This window comes from Astatotilapia calliptera, chromosome 5 (assembly GCF_964374335.1).
Source record: "Astatotilapia calliptera chromosome 5, fAstCal68.1, whole genome shotgun sequence".
Classification (NCBI taxonomy): domain Eukaryota; kingdom Metazoa; phylum Chordata; class Actinopteri; order Cichliformes; family Cichlidae; genus Astatotilapia; species Astatotilapia calliptera.
Window position 1 is genome coordinate 37,800,880 of NC_137426.1, and position 22,755 is coordinate 37,823,634.

At 40.7% G+C, this 22,755-nt stretch overlaps 1 protein-coding gene across 2 annotated transcripts in view; it reads left to right on the forward strand.

Annotated features, from left to right (window-relative positions):
* Positions 1-22,755, forward strand: part of LOC113023063 (calcium-dependent secretion activator 1) — a 359,245-nt gene that overhangs the window by 330,080 nt on the left and 6,410 nt on the right. For both annotated transcript variants that reach the window (XM_080301446.1, XM_026169137.2), the window contains exon 26: positions 22,482-22,586. In XM_080301446.1, the coding sequence (XP_080157572.1) occupies positions 22,482-22,586 (105 nt within the window). The remainder of the gene's footprint in view (positions 1-22,481; positions 22,587-22,755) is intronic.

A 22,755-nucleotide genomic window follows, 5' to 3' on the forward strand; every position in this document is an offset into this window, starting at 1 on the left:
CTCGTCATCATGCCGACCCCTGCATTAGACCTATAGACGGTACCTATTTCCCAGATTTATTACCATGTTGAAAGTTCTCCAAATGCATTTTGCTCTTTTGTTAATTATTTCATTTAATTCTGGTTTTAGTTTTCTCTGGTGCTACAATGCCTTACCACAATAACATATAATTAACATTCTAATGACCTGTTCTTTATAAGTCACCTTGGGCAATACACTGCCAACTTTGTCATTTTATGTTAAGGGAATAAGACCCATAGATGTGGGCTATATCACAAACCAAACACTTTTATGCAACAACCCATTTCACATACAGACTTTAGAGAATATGAAAAGCATTGTTGTGGTGTGTTGTGTGCCTTTACTTTGCACTAAACGTACAGCTTTTCCAAAATATGATTAATTATTTTTCCAAAGGTCTTCATGCTGCAGATACAATATAAAGTATTTTGTTCAGCTTTAAGCTCTGCAGTCTCTAACTCACACTATAAAAAGGCTCCTAGAGTTGCTGGATTTTTTAAGGTATTATGAGATTGTATTTATATGTATGAGGGAGAAATTAATTTGGCTCCTTGCAACCTTTCTACCCTCCCTGGTTCTTGAAAGACTGGCTGAAGAGGCATAGATTAAAACAGATGTGCTGAAATAATACTGGAGTAGGACTTAGTTTGGCGCCGCCTGGGGATCATTGATTAAAAAAAAACATGTCTTTAGCTTGAGACAAATCCAGTCCTGCAATGATACCCCACAGCTTTGTGGACTATGACACTCCCTGTACCCAGTCCAGGCACGAGGCGAGCAGGAAAATAAAGATAGAGTTGTTGAGCCACCGAATCTTTAGCCAACCCCAAGGTTGGAGTTGCAGATACTGGGATTACATGGGTCAATTATACACTTAATCTGCCTTTGCTCACAGGGGATTAGGAGCACGGCTCATTGATTGATTTGAAGCATTTCCGCTGACCTTGGGTAGTTGTCAGATTCACAAGTATGGTGAAATTGCACTCCTCTACGACCAAAGATAAAGAGCTTTTTAATCGCTGCTGCTTCTGCCGTCTCTGTGTACCAACTGCCGGAGGGCTGAAGTAAAGTGGAGTGAGGGCACGGGTCAAACTGAGCTGTAGATTGTGGGATTTAAGATCGGTGCTGTCTGCACTGCTGTACTTTGGTCACAGCGGGTGGGTTTGTGTTAGTGTTGTGTGTGCGGAGTGCAGTGTGTGTATGTGTGGAGGGGGGGGGGGTTAGCAGTGACAGAGAATGCCGTCATACCAATTGGCTGTCACCACTTTGCCATCTCTGGTCATGAGCTGCCAGGCTAAGTGAACAATTTAATCAACACCATGCAATCTTAACTGCTGTCCTTATCTGACTGGCTGAAAGTTTTATTTGAAGTACTGTGGTGAAAAAACTGAAAGTGTTTATCTATTATTTATTCTGATCTCAGCAAATATAATTCAGTTTTATTTATATAGCGTCAAATCACAAACACCTCAAAGCTCTTTATGTTGTAAGGAGAACACCCCACAATAATGGGCACTGCATATCAACAGAGCTAACGTTTTTAGAATTGCGTCTTTCAAATCCACTTTTTTACTTCTCATAGAGAAAGATCAGTTGTCCTCACCCCGTCCACAACAACATGACTGCGATGCTGCACTGATCCTCTCGTTGTTTTTTATGCTACCGAGTAATCTGTTGTTTAAATGACACTAAAAGGATTACACAAGCAAACAGGGAGTCATGGTTACAGTCATATCAGTAATATTAACCATAATCATAATCATAATAATGATATTATTATTATTGTTATTAATATTGTTGTTATTCTTGTTATCATCATTATAATAATAATAATAATAATAATTTATTATTATTATTATTATTATTATTATTATTATTATTGTTGTTGTTGTTGTTGTTACGAAGAACGAAGGACAGCCAGGCAGAATATGTTACACTGACTGTGTTTTTTCATAACATGCTCTGAAAGGTTTCACTTCTGTTTAATGAAGTCTGTAAGCAGCTTAGAGTTCTCAATAATTACTGGGAGAGAGAGCATTTTGTTTCCCTGCTTGGTTTCTTTTTGGCCTAAATCCTCTGTGAGCATACCCAGCTCCATGGTGTTGGGAGGAAACGGCTAAGGATGCTAAAGCCACGATCATCCCGAGAGGAGGGAAATACAAGTTTAATGGAGACTTCTCTTTTGTCGGGTCCTGCTGGTTTATTGATGATGACCAACAGGGTCAATTGATTGAGGACACGCATGTCATCTCTCAGGTCTCTATCACTCTTTCACAGCCCCTTTTCCTTCTGCTTTGTTATAAAGGGAGGTACGGTGGCATTTGTTTGATTAACTTGTCTGACAAAAGTGACAGCTGCTCATGTGTGTATGTGGATGAGTGGCCCAGCGCCGCTCCCTCTTTGTACATCTGTCAGAGCCTGAGCAGGGTGAGCAGGGTGAAAAGAGACAAATTGGACCCAAAAAGAAGGCCATTCACCTTCCCCAGACCCCCCTCCAGTGTTCCACCCCTCTATCCCATTCAGGTGCTCGGCAGGACCCTCAAGTGCTTGCTGGCTTATTCCATTTTCACTCCCCTCATAGAGTTCTCTGAGCCCACAAGTGTTTTAGCCCTCTTTTTTCTTCCCTCAATCCTCCCCTAAGCGGCTCTTTGTAAGTAGAATGGCTCACTTTTCTCAGGGCCTGAAGCTGCCGGGTTTTTTTCTTTTTTATTGTCTGCCACAGAGCTTTTCTGACGCTCTTTGTATGTTTACTCAATGACTGGTCGCTGACCGTAATTCCAACTGTTTAGTTCCTCACAACATGGCCCCTCAACCCATTTCACCCACCACCCCAAATATACACCAATCCCTTCTCCAAGCCACCGTGTTTTTATAATGCTGCGCCGTATTTTCTCTCTTATCTGCTGAATTGCAGGTAGAAGGAGATGCATTTAGCTGTTCTTCTTAACTTTTTAACCAGCTCTCTTCATGAAGCGCCCACTGTGCTCTTTTTATGGCTGTCCCAGCTATGACTATGGTCAATGGTCAGCTGCAATTTGTGCCATACCCAAACATGAGCTGTGGCTCACGGAGTTTATGTAAAAAGCTCATTTTTTATACTAAAGGTGATGTTTGTATTTGTGCACCAATAGCCTAATCACAGAAAAATGGTTCACATTCTCCAAACGCCTGCTTTACATTAGCAGCAACTTTTCTAACTCTATAGAAGACCCTTGGCTCCAAAATCATTGGCCACATACAAACTGTTCCCATAATGTTTATTGCTTGTGTTACTTCATAGCAGGACATTTGGGGGAATATATCACTGTTTACGAAAAATAGGAAATTAAATCTGTGAAAATTAATTTGACCTTTTAGAATGTTTGGATACCTTTGCAGTCAAAACATTTTGATTGGGAGTTCCCCAGCTCTGGGGGGGTCCCCTGTTGTACTAATTCATAAAATAATTGATCACTGGACTGAAGACATCAGAAAGTTGTTTTTATCATCATTGCTAAATTGTGAAAGTAGCTTTCCATTAGTATCCACATTCGTCATCGGAATATCAGGTTTTAAATCATTGAGCAATATCTAAAGAAATAGACTCACATCAGTGATTTCTGGAATTCCATGTTGTACAAGAACATCCTTAATTCTGTGAAAGGTTTTACATGTTCGCTGAGGGTCAAGCTTGGCCGTGCAGGGTGGGCAGAGGGGAGGTGCTCTGACCTACTGTCTGAGTTACTATGGTAATTGAGTGTCGTCATCAATGGACCCTCACTGCTGAGCTAGTGAGCCGGACTAGAATAGACCAGCAGTGGGCTCTGGAAAGCAGAGCAGGTAGGATTAGACAAGCCCTTTGTGTAAAGTGCATAATGTCTTGCAGTCAGATTTAAAGACCTCCCACCCCCACCACCTTAGTCTTATTTGTTTCTTTGTTTGTGCGAGTATGCTTATATGAGCTATGTGTGTACACTAGTGTAAGCAAGTGTGTTGTCAAAGTGAAAAAGAAGAAAAAGTAGTCTTGCTTTACGGCACTCAGCGGCCTCCCCTCTCCTTCACAAGGAAGCCTGTCACTTGGCATTAGTGTTGCCGCACCAGCAATCATCATTCCATGCCTCCTGCTAATTGCAGGCACAGCTGGGTCTCAGCAGGACACGCTCTCTTTCTCTCTCGTGTTGAACTTTTTCTGCCTTTCTCGCTCTAAAATAGTGCAAAAATTGCACACAAATTTTTCATCTGCACTACGCAGACTACGGCTCAGACATACTTGTCCAGTGGTCTGCTTAATGGTCACTTAGCAAACAACAGCGATTTATATTATTATGACTTCTTTTTTGACACCAATTCAACTGTGAACAAGATGTGTTTTCAATGTATTTCAAAATTTAAATTAGCTTGTACTTAATGAGTAGTTGTGGATTTTAACAAAAATATAAGTTATTAATATTCCACATTTTTTTCTTTAATGTTAAAAACATCTTCACAGCAATTAAATCAAAGAAGTTGAAACATTTTCGCCTCAATTTCCGTCACAGTCTGCCGATTATGCAAACTGTGTGGAGTCTGATGTAAGTGACTCAAAATACAGATAATGAGGTTAACAAAATGCAAGCTTTTTATTGGGCTGTTGCAAAAATGGGACGAAAGAAAAAATCAGAAATCCAAGGGAAGAAAAAAAGCTGCAACTACAAAAGCGTAGAAGAAGGAAAAAAGAAATTAACAAAGACTAAAGGGAAGAAACCACTATTAAAAACAAATTCCCCTCTCCCCTCGGTCTATCCTTCAGGCTCGGGTCCTCTACCAGAGGCCTGGGAGCTTGAGGGTCCTGCACAGTATCTTTGCTGTTTTCCAATTACCACTGGGACCACTGTTACCTTCACCCTCCACCTCTTCTCTGTGCTCTTGGTACTTCTCCTGTTCCTTCTTCCTGATTTTGATGTCATTCGGTATCATCGTCCTCTGTTTGTCCACCACTATGTCCGGTTGGTTAGCCACCACCATTTTGTATCTGGAAGTGCCACAGGATCTTAGCTTGGTCATTCTCCACCATCCTGGGGGCGTCTCCCATGTTGACCTCGAGACTTCCAGCCAGTGGCGTGTCTAGAAAATTTTTGTTGGGGGGGCCAGGTAGGGGCACAGATTTGGAGAAGGGTGGCAGATTTAATTGGCAGATAATGTTTAAAAAAAAAATTCTACCAACCCTTAACCATAATTCAATAATCCTATAAACCTAATAACCAAATGCACTTTTAACTCTTATTAGAAGGAGATTTTAACCACTACGGTGCAAAGTTTTTAGATACTGCGTTGATAAAGTACAAGAGATACAATCAGTGCTTTGTCAGTGCTTACTCAGCATTCAAGGACATCAATATTTGCATAGCATTTTTACTGACATGTAGTGCACATATGTTTTGGGCAAAAACATTTTTGAAAATTAAAATACGAACATTTGTAACAAACAATTGACAAATTAGCCAATGCAAAACTTTATCTGCCTGTTAAAAAAAGAAGATAATCTTCTCACAAACTGGTGTTTGATTTTGAAACAGGAAAAAAGTGGGGAAACAACTGAAAAGACTAACATTTGAATAAAACCTGAAAGCAAGTAAATACTTTCTATGCTGCCTTATGGTAAACTTTGGTAATATTGATAAAGAACAACACTGGCTGATGATAAAATACAGTCAGCTGGCATGGTGACACTGCCAGTATTAACCTGCAGGGCTGGACTGGGACAAAAAAATTGGGCATTTTTACTACAGACCGACCCACCAGGTATTAAAGCCATAAAGCCTTTGAATGAAAACAAATGCTGTTGTGACAGTGATGTACAGTCTTTTTGGTATATGTATGATTTCTATACATTTTACGTCAGATAAAAACTTTGGTTGTAAGATTTAGATAATTATTTAATAAAAACTAGATATTTTAAATGAGAATAAGAAAGAAAAGTATTTCTTTGTGCCCACCTTTCCCTGTTAATGCCCTACCTGGCCCCCTGGCAAAACTTTGCTAGACCCGCCCCTGCACAGTTACCAGCTGTCAGCTACATAAAAAAGGATCCTGGTGTTATTTGTCTCTCAGAAACAGTTCATAACTTCAACTCATCCATGTCACCTAAAAGGTAAACCTGTTTCTCCATCACCTGTTCAGCTCTGATGGTTCAGTAAGGACATCTCCTGGTTTCATCTTCATGTTTCCCTCTCACCACATATCTAAACAGACATAATGACCAGCAGCTTTACAGCTGTGGCTCCAGCAAACATCAGCTGATACTAGAAATTAATATTAAATACATTCTAACAACAGCTGATCAAGCTTAAACGTGCTGCTGTTGTTTAGCGCGACATCCGCTGGTTTCCTGTTTCTGGCGCAAAGTGAGCGATAAACAAACAAGAGAGAAAAGCCGATCAGCTGATCATTGATCAGTTTCATGATTGAAGTAGAAACAGGAGAGGCAGGGGGAGAGAATGAGAGAAGAAGAGGCAGCTGTGCAGCATAAAGACAGAATAAATCCAGCTTTGTGTCTTTTTCCATTCTAGCTAAAGTCCGGGACAAACTGCGTCTCTTCTCAGCTCAATACGAAACGTGTAATATTTTCTCTGAATGAGGGACCATTCCATTTTTTTAAGGAGCCGTTGGCAACTCTACTAACCTTATGAATAAAATAAAGTTCACTATCAGTAACATCATAGCACCCACCCAGCTGTATAAAAACTCCGTCAAACTGGCTAGAACGCAGTATGAGTTATTGCAACTGACAGTAAAAAGTCAGCAACATGAAAATAAACTCCACCTAAACTTGGTTTATATCTGACCCAGATAGACTGCAGGTCATAACTTCTTACCTGAAGTTCAGTTCACCTGACACTCGGACTGGCGGCTGCCTCGGGGCTCTCCTCCTGCCTCCCCTTCCCTCATCCACCTGTTGCCTCTGTGGAAGCCCCGTCATAGCCACCACCAAACAACGGAGTTATTTCTACACATCGACCTGCATCTGGCCAATCCACCACCTCTCATTGTTCATGCCATTACAAAAAAAATAAAAAATAAGTCACTGGGGATATGCCCGGTATGCCCGATGGCCAGTCCAGCTATGTTAACCTGCAACCAAATCTGCAGCTCCATACAGCAATGTTACGACTTAGATTATATCTTATAACTCATAACTCTTATGTTAGCTGCCCTCAGTAGCATACTGTCTGAAATATTCCACAGCTGCAATAATTCTTTAAGTGTTATTTTTTTCCTTGGTATTCTAATTTCACCGAAGTTTACTAAACTCAACAAACTTAATATTACTTACCGGGACATTTATTCTGTCCTCATTTTCTTTCACCCAAAAATAGTTTCCTGCAGTGACATCTTTCGCGCTTGGCTCTCCTACCTTTGCTAACGTGATGCGCATAGCGCAGAAGCGATGCTGCATTCACTTACACTCGGATATCTGAGCGTCACCGTGAAAACATAATCGGACATTTGATATTTGATTGAATTTTATTGTTTTGCCTTTGGGGTGGCACCTGGGGTGGCCAGTCTGGTTTGGGGGGTGGCCTGTGCCCCCCCAGGCCACCCCGCTGGACACGCCATTGCTTCCAGCCCATACTCAGCACAGATGTCCCTGTACACTATGCCGGCCACTTGGTTATGGCGTTCCATGTATGCCCTGCCTGCTAGCATCTTGCACCCTGCTGTTATGTGCTGCATTGTCTCAGAGAAACAGAACACCTGCATAATTAGCGTGGCTTGATGGTTTAAGCTGTGAACACACTGCCAAATCTTTGTCCCTGTCCTGTCCCTCTTTATTCACTCCTCACTCTGAGTGTTGACTCCCACATATTCCTGCTCCACTATAACACTGGGACTTTACTGAAACACAACAGAACAGAAGTGAACTTAGTGAACTGTGAGAGGAAGAGAATCCCAACGTAAAACACATACAAAGATACATCTTGTTTCCTTTTTTAAAGTGAGACAGATAGGTTCCAGTGTTTGCGTTCATTACATTCATGTTGCTTTCTTTTACTTTCAACAGGCACCATAACATAACATATGTCTGTTTAATACAGCTTTTAACAGGATTGTATTAGTGTGTTATAATAATATCTGAATGTTATAAGTTAAATTAATGTACACAATGTTCCCACTCTCATGGTTTCCTCTTCAGACACTTGCAATAAAATACGAAAAGACAAATAGTTTAACAGAACGTTAACAGAAAGTTTTGCCAGAATTAAATCCCCTGTCCAGACTATTTGGCAAGCTGTACAACTTAACTCAAAATACAACGACACCAAATCTTGAAAGAACAAATTAATTAAGTAAATTAAGTAAAAGCAGGCGGCTTTGATCAGGACCCTTTTTCTGCTTTCCACGCAGCACATCCCCCCTTCTGTCCCCCACACAGCCGTAACTCTTTCAGAAGAACATCCACCATGTTTTTATGAACTTCAGCAATTTATATATAAGCCTTGGTGTTTACCAGTGGCCAGTGTTAAGGCCAGAGCGCATTCAGAATAGAAACAGTTCTATGAGTAATACAAAGACCTTTAACTGGAGGCTGTGTGACTCCCTTGTTTCAGTACGTTGCTGTGTTCAAAAGGAGAGACAGAGCATATGCAACGGGGTTTTATAGGCACCAATATCAGGCAGTTCACACCCCCTAATTAGTCAGTGGTCATTCAGATCTGTCTCAGGGTGCTGAGGCAAGGTCTCAGGTGGAATTACCTAATAGCAAAGCTTGTTAGAGGTTTGCACGAGTAGGCATAAAGTTGGACTCCAGGAACTACTGTATTTCTTACAAAACACAGTATTCTAATATCAAAATAAAATTAAAAGTAGCAAATAAGGTAGCAGGCCGTGCAAAATGTTTTGGTCCAAACAACATATTGACAGTGATGTCTACTTTAAGTACATTAACAAACTGACCAAATTACCACTGAAAGCATTGAAATAAATAACAAAGAAGTAAGACTATAATTTTACTTTTTAGATAATTTGAGTACTAAATAATAAAATCATTGTTTAATAAATAAATAGTGAAATGTGTACTCTCTCATGTGTTTTTGTTCAAGGTTGTATTTACTGCACACACACACACACACACACACACACAAGAGGCAGAAAGAGGCAAAGTCCCCCGATTCCTTGTAATCTCTTTGTACCCACCATAATGTGGCCCCTACTCAGCTTCAACATTCCTGTCACTCTGCAGCATAAAGGCTCATGAATAGCCCCACAAAGGAGGGCCTCTGACCTAACAAATTGGTTGGCTTTTTTGAGATTTTCTGAGTGTGTGTGTGTGTGAGGGTGGGTGTGGGTGTTTATAAGGGCTGATTTATGGTCTGGTTGAACAACTTCTGACTATGTTAGAGACACAGTGGAGGGCTGAGTGAAAATGCAGTTGTCATTGTTTTGGTATCGTTTAAATAAACAGGGTAATAAGGCCTTTTTGCACATCTTTTCTGAGAAGTTCTTATGTACAGTTAGCAAATTATGACATGAAGTGGGTTTAAATATTGGATTGCATGTGTTGAAAAACAGTCACACAGAGCCCCCCATAATCTGATGTAAGCAGGGTATTTGGAGAGAGATTCTGAAGGTATTTCAAAGTCTGAATAATTATTTATTAGCTGCTTTCACTCACAGAGAAATCAGTATAACTACTGTCATCTGTAGTTATAAAGAGGTAATCAGACTTCAATATGCAAAACTAAAGAAGTCAGTTGCTTCACCAGTTTGAGGTTAATATCACACATTTAGCATCATCCCTCATCTAGCAAACCTTACTGTGAAATAAAAGGATTTTATAATGGCCAGTAACCAGAAACTTCTTAAAGTCAAAGCTGTGAAGAAAGCGAAGTGCTATGTCTAACCATATCAATAACACTGGTTTATAGTGATGCAAGCCATCAGACAGGTCACTAGGTTAGGCATTATTAGGTATATTATTTCACTTATCACATCACTCAGTGATTCTGTTGCAATACACATTTAATTGAAAATGTTTAGATGCCTCGGAGCCATCATCTAGTCAGTTCAATTCATTTTCATTTATACAGCACCTTGATCTTTCTGAGTGAACTTTCTTAAAACATCAGCATATCTATTGGATCCCACTCCTACAAGGCTGCTTAAAGAGGTCTTAACATTAATCACTGGTCCAGGCTTAAATATGATCAGTTTATTTCAACATAGTCCTTCAAGATGGCCGCAATTAAACATCACTTACAAGCTAGAGCTTTTAAGCAATGCCATGCTAGAGCATGCTGTAGGTATTAAAACTACTATGCTGCAGTGGTTTGTATCATATCTATCTAATAGACTCCAGTTTGTGCATGTAAATGGAGAGTCCTCTTCACACACTGAGGTTAATTATGGAGTCCCACAGGGTTCAGTGCTAGGACCAATTCTGTTTACGTTATACATGCTTCCATTAGGAAGTATCATTAGAAGGCATAGCATACATTTTCACTGCTATGCTGATGACACCCAGCTCTATTTATCCTAACATATCCTTCAATGTGCATATTAAATAAATATGTAGGATTTGCACAATCTCTCTAAAGTTAGAAAGAAACTGTCTCAAAAAAAAAAACTAGTTTGCGCATTTAGTACATCTTGGCTGTAATTCATCATTATCAAGATGTCCTAAAAACTCCCTGAACAGCCTTCAGGCAAAATGCTGTCGTGAGAGTACTAACATGGACTAGCCAGAGAGAGCATATTTCTCCTGTACTATATCCTATATATCTGAATCGAAATTTAAAATCCTTCTCATTGCATACAAGGTCTTAAATAAAATGGTGGTGCGTAGAGACATATGCAACCCTTTTATGCAGCACCCAACTCCTGTGCACCTTTTTGTGTTTTTAATGCGTTTTTGTTGCATCTTCCTGCAACACATGCCTGCAATGTCAGTCGTCAATCCTTTTTCTTATTTTGTATATATTTCGCTTGTTGTGTGTGTATCCATTTGGACTGTATATATTTCTGCTGTTTGCTATATGTTCCTGCTGGGCAGTATTTATATTTTATTCAAGCACAGTTGGTGTGGAGCAGCTACAACTTAATTGCACATGTACAATGATAATAAGGGGCTATCCTATTCTATTCTATAATCAGGCCAAATCTTATCTTAAAGACCTCCTATGAAACATATCACTTTTTCAAGATTTTTCTCATCTAGAAGCATTGTAAGGCTCATCCAAGTAATGTCTTCACTTCTGTGGAGCTCAAGTCTTAAATGGTGAGTCTTCTTCACACAATTAAGCTCATTATAAAGTACCACAAGGGTACTTTTTTGCTGGGACCAATTCTCTTTCCATTATACGTGCTCCATCAGGCAGTATAATTAGAAGGTCTAAAGTGTCTAACCACATGATTACTCTGAATAGCATTATCTTGGCCTCCAATAACACTGTGAGATATCCTGAAGTCAGTCAGTCCTACATGTTTCAGAACTGTCAAAAATATCTCTGAAATTAGGATTATCCTGTCAGGGTGATGCTGAAAGACTAGTTCATGCATTAATTACTTCTAGCCTCAGCTACTGTAATTCAGTATTACCAGGTTGTTATAAAACTAACTGAAAAGTCTTCCGTTGATCCAAAATGCTGGCATAGCATTTTGGATTTGGCAATACTGAAAGGAACTAAAAAGAAAGCATATTTCTCCAATACTGGCTTCTCTTCATTGGCTCCTTGTTAAATCCTGGATCAAATTTAAAATCCTGCTCCTCACATACATGAATAGTCAAGCCCCATCTTATCTTAAAGGCCTCATAGTACCGTAGTACCCCAATAAAGCACTTCTCAGACTGCTAGCTTACTAGCGTGGAGTGGAACCTTCTCCTTTCAGGCCCTCTGGAACACGCTCCCAGTTTGGATTAGGGAGGCTGACACCCTCTTTACTTTTAAGATTACAGCGGTCCCTGGTTTATCGCAGGAGTTACGTTCTAAAAATAACCCGCGATAGGTGAAATCCGTGAAGTAGCCAATTTCATTTTTTACAATCATTACAGATATTTTAAGGCTGTAAAACCCCTCACCACACACTTTATACACTTTTCTCAGACAGGCACGAAGATTTTCACACTTTTCTCTCTTGTTTAAACTCTCAAAGTTCAAACCTTCATAGAAAAATAAGAATGAAACCAAAGATCAAACCCTGTTTTCAGGTCCAGAACATGGGAATTAATGAATCAATGGTATGAAAGTGGAGGAAGCAAGAAGAATGAGTTGAGTAACGTTTGACATATCTGACTGTTTTGTTTCGCTTGATGCGCCTTATGGTCTGAAAAATACAGTAACTTCTACCTTCCTTTAGCATGTCCAGAAGTTCAAGTTTTCCATCTTCCTCTGCCTTTTGGGTGCTGTTGCAGGTGCCTTTGATGGTGCAAAACGTTTCATCAACATTGTTGTGTTTTATGGGGAGAAAACTTACAAACATACAGTACAGCACTTCAGAGTCACACTGCTAGGATCGAAGATTTATGTAAATCCGTCAAGCAGAACGCATTCTGTACTGTACAGGATACGGAGATTGATTGACAATGGTCTACAGCCTGCATCCTGACAATGGTCAGCATGCAGAATACAATGCGCTGTAAAAAAAAAAAAAAAAAAAAGCATGCAAAAATGCAAAAAAATCGGAGCAGCGAGGCTGTGAAAAGTGAACTGCGTTATAGCGAGGGACCACTGTACACCTAAAGCTTTATAGTTTCATAGTTAGGGCTGGTGATCACATGACCCTGAATCTCGCTTGTTTTATAGTGTAATTTCTTTACGTTGTTGCATTAATGCAAGTTATTATATTGCTGATGACAGCAATATAATAATCTTCAATGCAAAAAATTTCATTAAACAGCTGAGTAGGTAGTTGGGGAAGGTTTCGGGGGTTTAGAGGTGTACTGCAAATCCTGCTGGTGGCAGTGCCCCCCACTGCCAAGCACCATCTGAAGACTGGGGTGTGAACATGCATGAGGTTTGCGTGTAGCAGTGGCAAGAGCTGGTGTCAAATGGGGGCAGGAGGTTGCTCTATCGCCCATCTTTTGCTCAAAGAGGGATGGACCAATTTTATACATGTGTATGAGGCAGTGTGCTTGTGTGTGTGTTTAGTGTTGTACAGGGTGTGCATGTTGCCCAAGTGTAGGTAGAGCTTCATCAGACTGTTGTGAGGTGACAAAACACACACAAATGCACTAACACAGTCAAGGCTGTCGAGCAAATCGGGGCCCATGATTCAGATGGAACTCGTTAGAATGTCACAGATTTTGATCCCTGTGGGGTTATGGCATTATGTATGCAGAGCCATATTACGCTTATTTTGGCTGTCTGCAAGAGCTAGCCCCCTGCTGATCCCCATGCAGCCTAAAAAAGAGAGCTTGGGAGAATTTGTTTTTTTTCTCATGCTTTTGTTATCTCCAGACATAAAGCGAGAGGGGCCAACACTGTTCATTTGACAACCTTAGTCAAAGTGATTTTCAAGTTTGTGGATGCCACAATTTGTTCACCCTATCCTGAAAAAGTCAGATCTCTTCCTGCATGGTTTGACAGTAAAGTGGCTTTGAAATATTTGTAGCTCAGATAGCTGCGTTTTAGAGAAAGTGAAGAGATTTCTCCACAAATTTGAAATGGGCCCATAGAGCCCAAATTTTAAATTCAATTCAATTCAATTCAATTCAATTCAATTTTATTTATATAGCGCCAAATCACAACAAAAGTCGCCTCAAGGCGCCTCAAGGCGCTTAAACAGAAGTTGTTGTTAATTAACAGGAAAAGTATGTTTACTTATGCATGTATGTATCTTTTCAATAATTATGGGTGGTATGGTGGTGCAGTGGATGGCACTACTGTTCCACAAGGTGCCTGCCTGGCACCTGTGCCTGTATGGGTTCCCTCCAGGTCTCCCTACGGGAGCTCAGATAGTCTCCAGCCCTTCACAGTAGCATCACAGAACTTTTTCCCACACCAGTACTTTTTTAGATATATATTCTGCATTTTTCAGAGTTAATTGGACAATCTAATATAACAGAAGGATTATATTTAATACTTAAATGAAAATTATTGGCAAACAGACTCTCAGACTGGAGTCTAGTATGGTTGCTGGTGTCTGCCAGCTGTACAGGCATTCATGTCCAGTGTACACTGAGTTCTCAGACACCTAGCACTTTGTGGACAAAGCTGTTTTCACCTTGTCTGAAATGTTCCTATGATCCAATTTCTTTCACACAATACACAGCATGTTTTACTTTGAATACTGTCAAGTATAGCGCTGAATTTGTTTAGATTTTATTACACTTTTGGATTTATCACACTTGTTGAAAACAAGTTTTAAAATTTGGGGGGGTTTTAAAACCCACCCTCCTTTGTTCTAAATAAGCTCTATTCACTAGCTGGGCCCTCATTTTAGGTTTGACAGCGTTTTGGTAGGTAAAGGTGATGCTTGGACATGAATTGAGCTGCGGTTTGGGGAAGGCCTCGAAGGGGACTGGCGACAGCGGCCTGGCAGATCCCCGTGTACTAAATAGGAGTGAAGAAGTTAAAGAATTGAGAACAAGGAGGGAGGGAGGGTGGGGCACGTAAACGAGAATGAACAGTTTGCAGAACTGGGGAGAGATAAATGACAACCGGAAGGAGCATGTTTGGAAGCGTGGTCCCGCTCCTGAAATCCCGATACATAATCTCCAATAAATACTGAACATCTTCTTACTAACCATGTCTTATAAAAGAGCCTCACCATTTTTACAGAGTTTTATAGAAAATTTCTAAAGACAAACTAGATGCTAAATGGACTGGTACTTCTGTAGCACTTTTCTTCTCCGTTTGAACAATTCACCCATTCACACATTGATATAAGCGCCCTTTTTAACCTAACATTCAAACAATCTTGGGGTCCAGTAGCCTACACAAGGATAGTCCTTTTCCACTAGTACTTACTTGGATTGGCTTGGCATGGCTCTACTTGGTTTTTAGGGTTTTTCATTACATCGTAGTACCTGGTACCAGGTACTTTTTCAGTGCCTACTCAGCATATGTTAGGTGGTACTCCATTGTAATGAAATCACATTCACTTGCCTCGAGCTGCATTGAGTCGAGCCGAGTAGGAGCAAAAGGCCTGTTAGATTGGTGGTGGACCTGCTGTAGCACCTGAGACACAAATGGCTTTACAACTGATGCAACATACGACTTTAACACAGATAAATGTTTGTTTGGGTCTTTCTTTCTTTCTCTATGCAACTTATAACTACTCACTGTTGGTCTGCACTATAAAATTGGTATTAAATTCAAACTGGCATTAAAAAAGGTTTTAAATCTGATGAAACTCGCAGGCATTATGTGTACACCAGATGTCCCTGACAGGCTTCCAAAATGCTAGTCATGGCAGCAAGAAGTCTTGTGACGTAACTGTCAAGTCCTTTTTTTATATAACATTAAGAAAACTAAAACAGAGCAAGCACAAAATGGCTGCTGCAAAAATGGCTGCAGATGGGACCTGTGCAAAGTCTCTTCAAAGGGAGAAGTGAAGGAGGGGCGGGTGATGGCAAGAGCAGCCAGTCAGTGGATCAGTCACTCCAGGCCTGGCCTCTCGGTGGGGGGTTGTGCTTGGGGCGAGATCACAGGCCTGCTGCCTCCCTGATGCCTTCACAGGCACACAGCAACAGATAGGAAGCTGTTGGCACCAGGTTGCCTCACTTATTCACCCCAGCACTGCTTCAGCACAATCATCTTTTCTGTAACCCATGTCCTCATTTACGGAGCTTGACCTACATGTAGACCTGGTGTCTTCATCGTGTCAGCCAGTCTGAACACCAAAGCAGGTTATGGTCTGCTTTGTTCTGTTCAAAAATGGATACATACGGAGTAGTTTTTGTGCTACTCATCGAGGTCATCGTTGATAGATAAAATAATATCTTAGCTTACTGTCACATCTACATTTTCTATAATTATGTGTATTGTGGCTCTGCGGGTCACGCTCAACAGTGGCACATAATAACTGGGGAAATGGGAGAAAACATGGTAATGTGGTATATCCTATGGTTCCAAATAAACTTTTACATTAAGCTTTAAGCTTTTATATGTATTTATTTCATTGGTGACTAACCCAGTCACCAATGTAAAAAAGGCATCTTAAAAAGTTCTTCATTCATTCATAATTTAATTCCAAAGGGCAATCTTTTGTATATTCTATAGGCAACCCTTTTTGTTTTAATGTCTTCAGTACTGCTTATGGATCATGAAAATCAGAAATCCAGTATCTCAATATGTTGATTTTAAGTAAATTAATAATTAATGTATTTTGTAGGAAAATATGTACAGCAGCATGGCGAAAGAAACGTTTGAGGCTAGTGTCAGATCAAGAGCCACTATGCCAAGATCCAAGAGTCTGGAACAAGAAGTCCAAGTTGTTTTAAGTCCAGTATGACGTTTCTAGAGTCTGTGATGATTTGTGGTGCTATGTCCTCTGCTGATTCTGGTGGTGGTTGGTCCACAGTGTTCTAATAAGTCAAACAGCAATGCAGCTGTCTATTTGGAGATCTTATGTCGTAGAATAGGAAATTGTTGGTAAACTGGTGCCAGGGTACAAAAAAGGGCCTCAACGCCTGTGATGAAATCACAGGAGCTCTGCTAGAGAAGAGTGTGGCAGTTAGTGAAGATATTGTAATGATGAGTCGGGGATTAATCTGGTTTTGTATTATGTGTTATAGCAGGCAGAGCGTGGACAAGGGACAGAGTGGGCAGGTTGTGAATAGGTAAGGGGGAGCTCTCGCTGCAGCAGCGCTGAGCAGTTTCAGAGGATAGCACTGTCAGATTAAGGGTGGCACATATAAACATTTGAGGGGGTCAAGGCTGGGGTCAGGGTTCGTGGATGCTACTTGGACCTTTTATTTACTCGGCAAGTCAAGCTATCACACAAGAGAGTAACATTATGGTGTCAGAATATGGAGTGCTGTCATCAGAGAACTGACGGCACAAGGTATAAGGCTTTACATTACAGGACTCGGAAAGGTAGGTGATAATGAGAGTGTGGGAAGTTTCCACACACAGAGTTAGCCCAGCAATTTCATCTGAAAAATTACTCATAGGGAAAAAAGTTAGGAAGAGAAGAAAAACAAAATCCCACCCAAACCTGTCCTGCTGAAACCAGCAGCACATCTCATGTGTGCTGAGTCAGCTTTATGGTAAGATAACCACAAAAGACAACGAGTGACTATTTCTAAATAGTTAATACTAGAATTTGACAATACTGTAAAATGAAGCATTTAGAATCCTTTTAACAGGACACTCTTTTCCCCTAATGTGGAATGACATAAGAAAAACGCTAATTGAATCCAACTTTCATGCTAGATTAAGCAAATATGGGTTGTGGCAGCACTGTCTATTACAGCTCAGTAATAAAGTGGTAATAGTAGGGTAATAAGGCAGAAACAGAACCTAATAAGTTATTACCATTCAAAGATCCAGCATGCAGCACGTAGCACCAAGCCACCTGCTTACATACTGAACATTAAAGCAACCACGACCATCTATGGTAGTTCTCTGAGCAACAATTTCACAGATACAGATTGTCCTTTGTACCATTATAATTTTTGTATAAAGTAAAATAATTAGTCCAAAATAACATATACGTTGGGATATTCAATGTCTATCATTAGAAATAAACAAATACAAAATTAATTGGGGGTGCGGGGAGCTATACTCTTAGTACACCACACATCCAACCCCTCACATAAACTGTTATAACTAGAGTGCTTATATATAACAGATACAGACAGACACACTCACATTCACACCCATGGGCAATTTAGAGTTACCAATTAACCTATCCCCACTAACTGCATGTCTTTGGACTGTGGGAGGAAGCCGGAGTACCCGGAGAGAACCCACACAAACACAGAACATGCAAACTCCACTGTGCTGCCCTGCCAGAGTGAAAGCTATGGGAGATTTTAGACATGTTAGATTGTGTGAGTGGCGTGATGGTGTAGTGGTTAGTACTATTGGCTGAAATCAAGACGGTTTATGGTTTGAACCCTGGCTGGGTTTTCATAGTCATTTTAATATATCATTACATTCCAAATAGTTTCTTTATGCGTCTTTCAAATCAAGTAATTTATCATATTCAATAGACATTTCCTCCCTCTAAACATGCATATACCCCCTCCCCCTTCATTTTCATTCCCTTTTTTCTCCAGACTCCCATCCATTCTGCTGTGACCCTGACTGTGCAAAGTGAGTCGGCTTGTATTAGTATCACCCTACACTCATCACTGTCCATCAATTAGGCTGACACCAGCAAGGGCCCAAAGAGAAACATCTGCAGCTGCTGTGCTCGGAGCGCACTGTGCCTCACAGAGCTTACTGTTTGTCTAAGCCAAGGAGTCAATGCTAGTTTGAAAATGGAAATACTGATCTAATTGGTCGATGGATGGTACCTTGATAATACATGATGTGGAATGCTATGGCTAAAGTAACAAATACTACAACCAGTGGTTTTCTTAGTCTTGATTGGGATGCATCTTGGTGTGCTATTTTTAAAATCATTACTAACGTAGTAAATGACATCACAGAACAAACCAAGACTAATTTAATTACATGAAAGCAAAGAAATGTAAATGGAAGCCAGACAGTATTCCCCCAGAAAAGTTACTGCAGGTTAGGTATTAAAGTACATTAAAATTACTTTAGAAGGCTTTATCAGAAATGACTAATAGCGGCTAATCATTATGCTAACTTATGCTTCCTGTCGGAAGTAAGGAGACTCTAGCATGAAACAAAGCACCATTCTCCACACCATTAGACAACCACAAAGGCACTGCTACAAGGCAGGTAGCCATGGTTTTAGTCAAAAACCTAACCCTACCAAGCATCCAACAGAAACTGGTATTCATCAGAGCAGGCAATATTTTTCTACATTCCTGATTTACTATCCATCCATCCACCCTTTCTTTCTCTCTCGCTCATTTCCTTTCTTTGTCAGTATTCCGTCCATCTGCTCAACACATTCTTTTCATTCATTACATACATACATACATACACTTTCACCTCTACCCTTAATCACCCAAACCTGCTCTTCATTCTTTCCAGCCTAAGCTCTTGGGTCGTGTCCAAATTCATGGGCTGCATCCTCCTGAGGCCGCATTTCTAGACCGATTACGTCACAGCGACGCGCCGAAGGCGGTCCAAATTCGTAGACTCCTCTGAATGCAGCCGACAAATGCGTCCTCCTTTTCCCCGAATTTGAAGGATGGGTCGGGTGTGTCCTTCGTGGCCTACCATATCCCAGAATTCATAGCGCGGCCCAGCCAAACTCCAGTTTCCAACAATGGCGGCCGCTACTAAGTTTTAAAATTACTCTTACTAATCTTTCTGGGTCACAAAATAAACTTTTAACATATTTTCAGGTGAGAAAGTAGCTGTGTAAACATCAAACATCTGCTCGGTTTATCAAGATATCGCATATTTGCAAAAGTGCTTCGACATTTTCAGAGACGTCTGCTACCCACCAGCTCGATAGCTAGCCGGGAGCTCGAGGGTTACTGGAGCCGCCGAGAACGGCACAACTCCCGGCACATCATTTTCAGATCACCGCGGACTTTCGCTGCTCGGGTTAAACGTGATATATAAGTCACTTAGACAACCTAAAAATGTTATTGTTGGGCTTTTTTCAGTGTTTTGTTTGTTCGTGAGTAAATCGGTTTGGCTGAGATTAAAGTTATTAGATTAGATAAAATAAAACTTTATTAATCCCCCGGGTGGGTTCCACCTTGGTTTTCACACAGCTGACTAAACGTCAAACAGAAAACTGATTAAACAGTAGTATGAGACGGTCGAGAGTTTACGCCAGTGTCCTGTTATATTTTAGACAGCAAGGAGCAGACGGCCAGTTTATTAAACTCCACCGAGACAGCGGTGACGCTAATCAGAAGGCTAGACCGTCCAATTTCACGGCCGTTTACTTCCGGCCTACCCGACCCTCTGAGGACCCGGCCCACATAGACCGCGAAGGCCGGGCCCTCAGGAGGATGCAGCCCATGAATTTGGACACGACCTTGGTCTAGGCAGTTGTGTGCTGTTTTTACAGGAAGGCAAGTAGAACCAATTGCTAAGATGACTGCCAAGCCTGTTCAACTTGCCTGTTTTATGGCCATGGTTAGAACTCCTGTCCCCTCTCCATCGTGGTTTCTTGCTGTTGTATTAAAGGAATAATTAAGAACTTTTTCAAAGACCATCCTCACGTTACCCACATGATTCGCGGGGGGAAACTTTTCCGTTACGATGCTAAATCACTGTAATTCATTTACCCTCTAATGCTAGCTGCATTTCTATACGAAGTGTAGGTCTAACTGATCTCAGAACAGTAACAGCTGAGCCAGTGGCAGCTTGCCTCGCATGCTGCTCTCCCATCAGTTTACAGTCACAATTCACATGTACAAACTACTAGAAAAGAGCTGCTGGGCTCTCAGGAAATTGATGAACTGATTTAGTTTAAGAAATCAGTCACATTGGTCTTTGCAGTAGCCCTTTTACACCAATCATAATGGGGGGCTCAGCAGTCCTGAGAGGTGGATTTGACTAAATGGTTTCATTAAATCCAGTTTAAGTTAACTTATATAGCATTTATACCCAAGTGGCCTCACGACCGCCTCTCTGTTTTGGTGGATAATGTAGCTCTTTTTAAGATATCAGTCTCCAGCTTGCACTGGGGCTGTTTGAAACAGAGTGTGAAGCAGTGGGAATGACAAATAGCATTTCCAAGTCTGAGGCCATGATTCTCAGCCAGAAAAGGGTGGCTGGAGCACTCCGGGAAGGGGATAAGTTGCTACCACAAGTCGAGGAACATTGTTCCTTTGGCCTCTTCCTCATCAAACCCAGAATTATCCATCGGATTGCAAAACAGAGAAGCATGATTTGTCACTACAGAGAACACCTCTTCACTGCGCTAGAATCCCGTGGTGCCATGCTTACACCACTGCATCCAGTGCTTTGCATTGCGCTTGGTGATGTAAGGCTTAAATGCAGCTTTTTGGCAATGGAAACTCATTCCATGAAACCTTCTATGCACTGTTCTTGAGCTGATCTGAAGGCTGGAGCTCTAAAGGAATTGACTGTGCAGAAAGTTGGCAACCTGTGTGCATTATGCACCTCAGCATCTGCTCACACTGTGCTGTGGACATAGAAGTGATTGGAACACCAGAATTAAATTATTTGGATGGGTGAGTGAATACCTTTGGCTATGTAGTGATGTCCTTCAGCAAACACAGTAAACAAATATGTAAGGCAGCCTTTATTCATTTGCTCATTAAAAATATCCTGTCTCAGAGTGACGCTGAAAAACTAGTTCATGCATTTATTACTTCCAGGCTGGACGACTGTAATTCATTATTATCAGGATGTCCTAAAAACTCCCTGAAAAGCCTTCAGCTGATCCAAAATGCTGCAGCAAGAGTCCTGACAGGGACTAGAAAGAGAGCAGATTTCTCCTGTTTTGGCTTCCTGTTAAATCCAGAATTCAAAATCCTGCTCCTCACATACAAGGTCTTAAATAATCAGGCCCATTGAACCAAATCACCTCATACCCATATGGAAAAGAAATAGAAAAAACTTATAAAAGACTTGCATCAGATGTGGCCTACTTCATATAGTGAATCATATAAGGCGTATATGAAAGTGGCCACTTTCATATATTGTTTTAGTAAGTATCCAAAACATACAAGTTTCACTTATATAATTTTTCAATGGATCTTATATCTGTTTTCACTCTTGTATGCTTTTTATACAAGTTTCACACAAGACAGATACAAACTTTATAAGATTTATATATATCTTTTCCATATGGGGAAGTCAACATTAAGTATGATGAACTGGTTCTGATGTTTTATTAATAAGAAAAGTAAGAAACTGAGATTCTGCATCCAAGAAGAAGGCAGCAGCAGGGAGAATTTCACTGTTTCATCCAGGAACTGAAGCTGCCGCTTTCATACGTATTTCAGGAGGGCAGTTTGGACTTTAGTTAGCAGAGGTGGGACCTCATCTAAAGAGGCAAAGAAATCGTTTCAGAGAGCCGACTGGTCTGGAGTAGAGTAGCTGTGTGTCTGAGTTGAAATAGGATTATTTATCACTGCACTTGTTGAAAATGCAGTGACCTGAGTCGTCAGATCTGTGTATTTGGATTCCAGCAATCAAAAATAAAGGGCAGGAAATTTGTTCAGTGAAATTACGCAGCTAGAGTCAACGGCTGCATTAAGAATTGGTAAGTCCAAAACACAAAATATTTGAATAGATTTTACACGTCTAGTGTGTAAACGCCTTCTCAATGGTACACAGCAAGGATGAAATTATCCTTTTTTTTCAGCCAAAAGCACCATCGCAATAATCTCTACAGAGGTCAAGTTATTGTTTAGAGCTAAAATTGTGCATTTCACAGAGAATCACTTGACACTACAGTGGTGTATGTTTGTGTGTATTTTACAGCAATGGTACACGAGCACAATGACCCTTATAGGAACATGGCTGACTGACCGTGTGGACCTGCAGCTCCATGTTTATCAGTTGAAGGTTCTCATTAGAATTGTCAAGGTGAGAATTACTTGCTATTATAAACTCAGCAAAAAAAGTAAGGAAATTTGTGTTTGGCTAATTTTTCCTTCATTGTAACACTGCTTCTAGCCAATAGATCTTATCCTCTTAGCCTGTTTATTTTCCCTTAAATATTGCAACAGTTATAAGGAAAATGTATTTGTGGGTT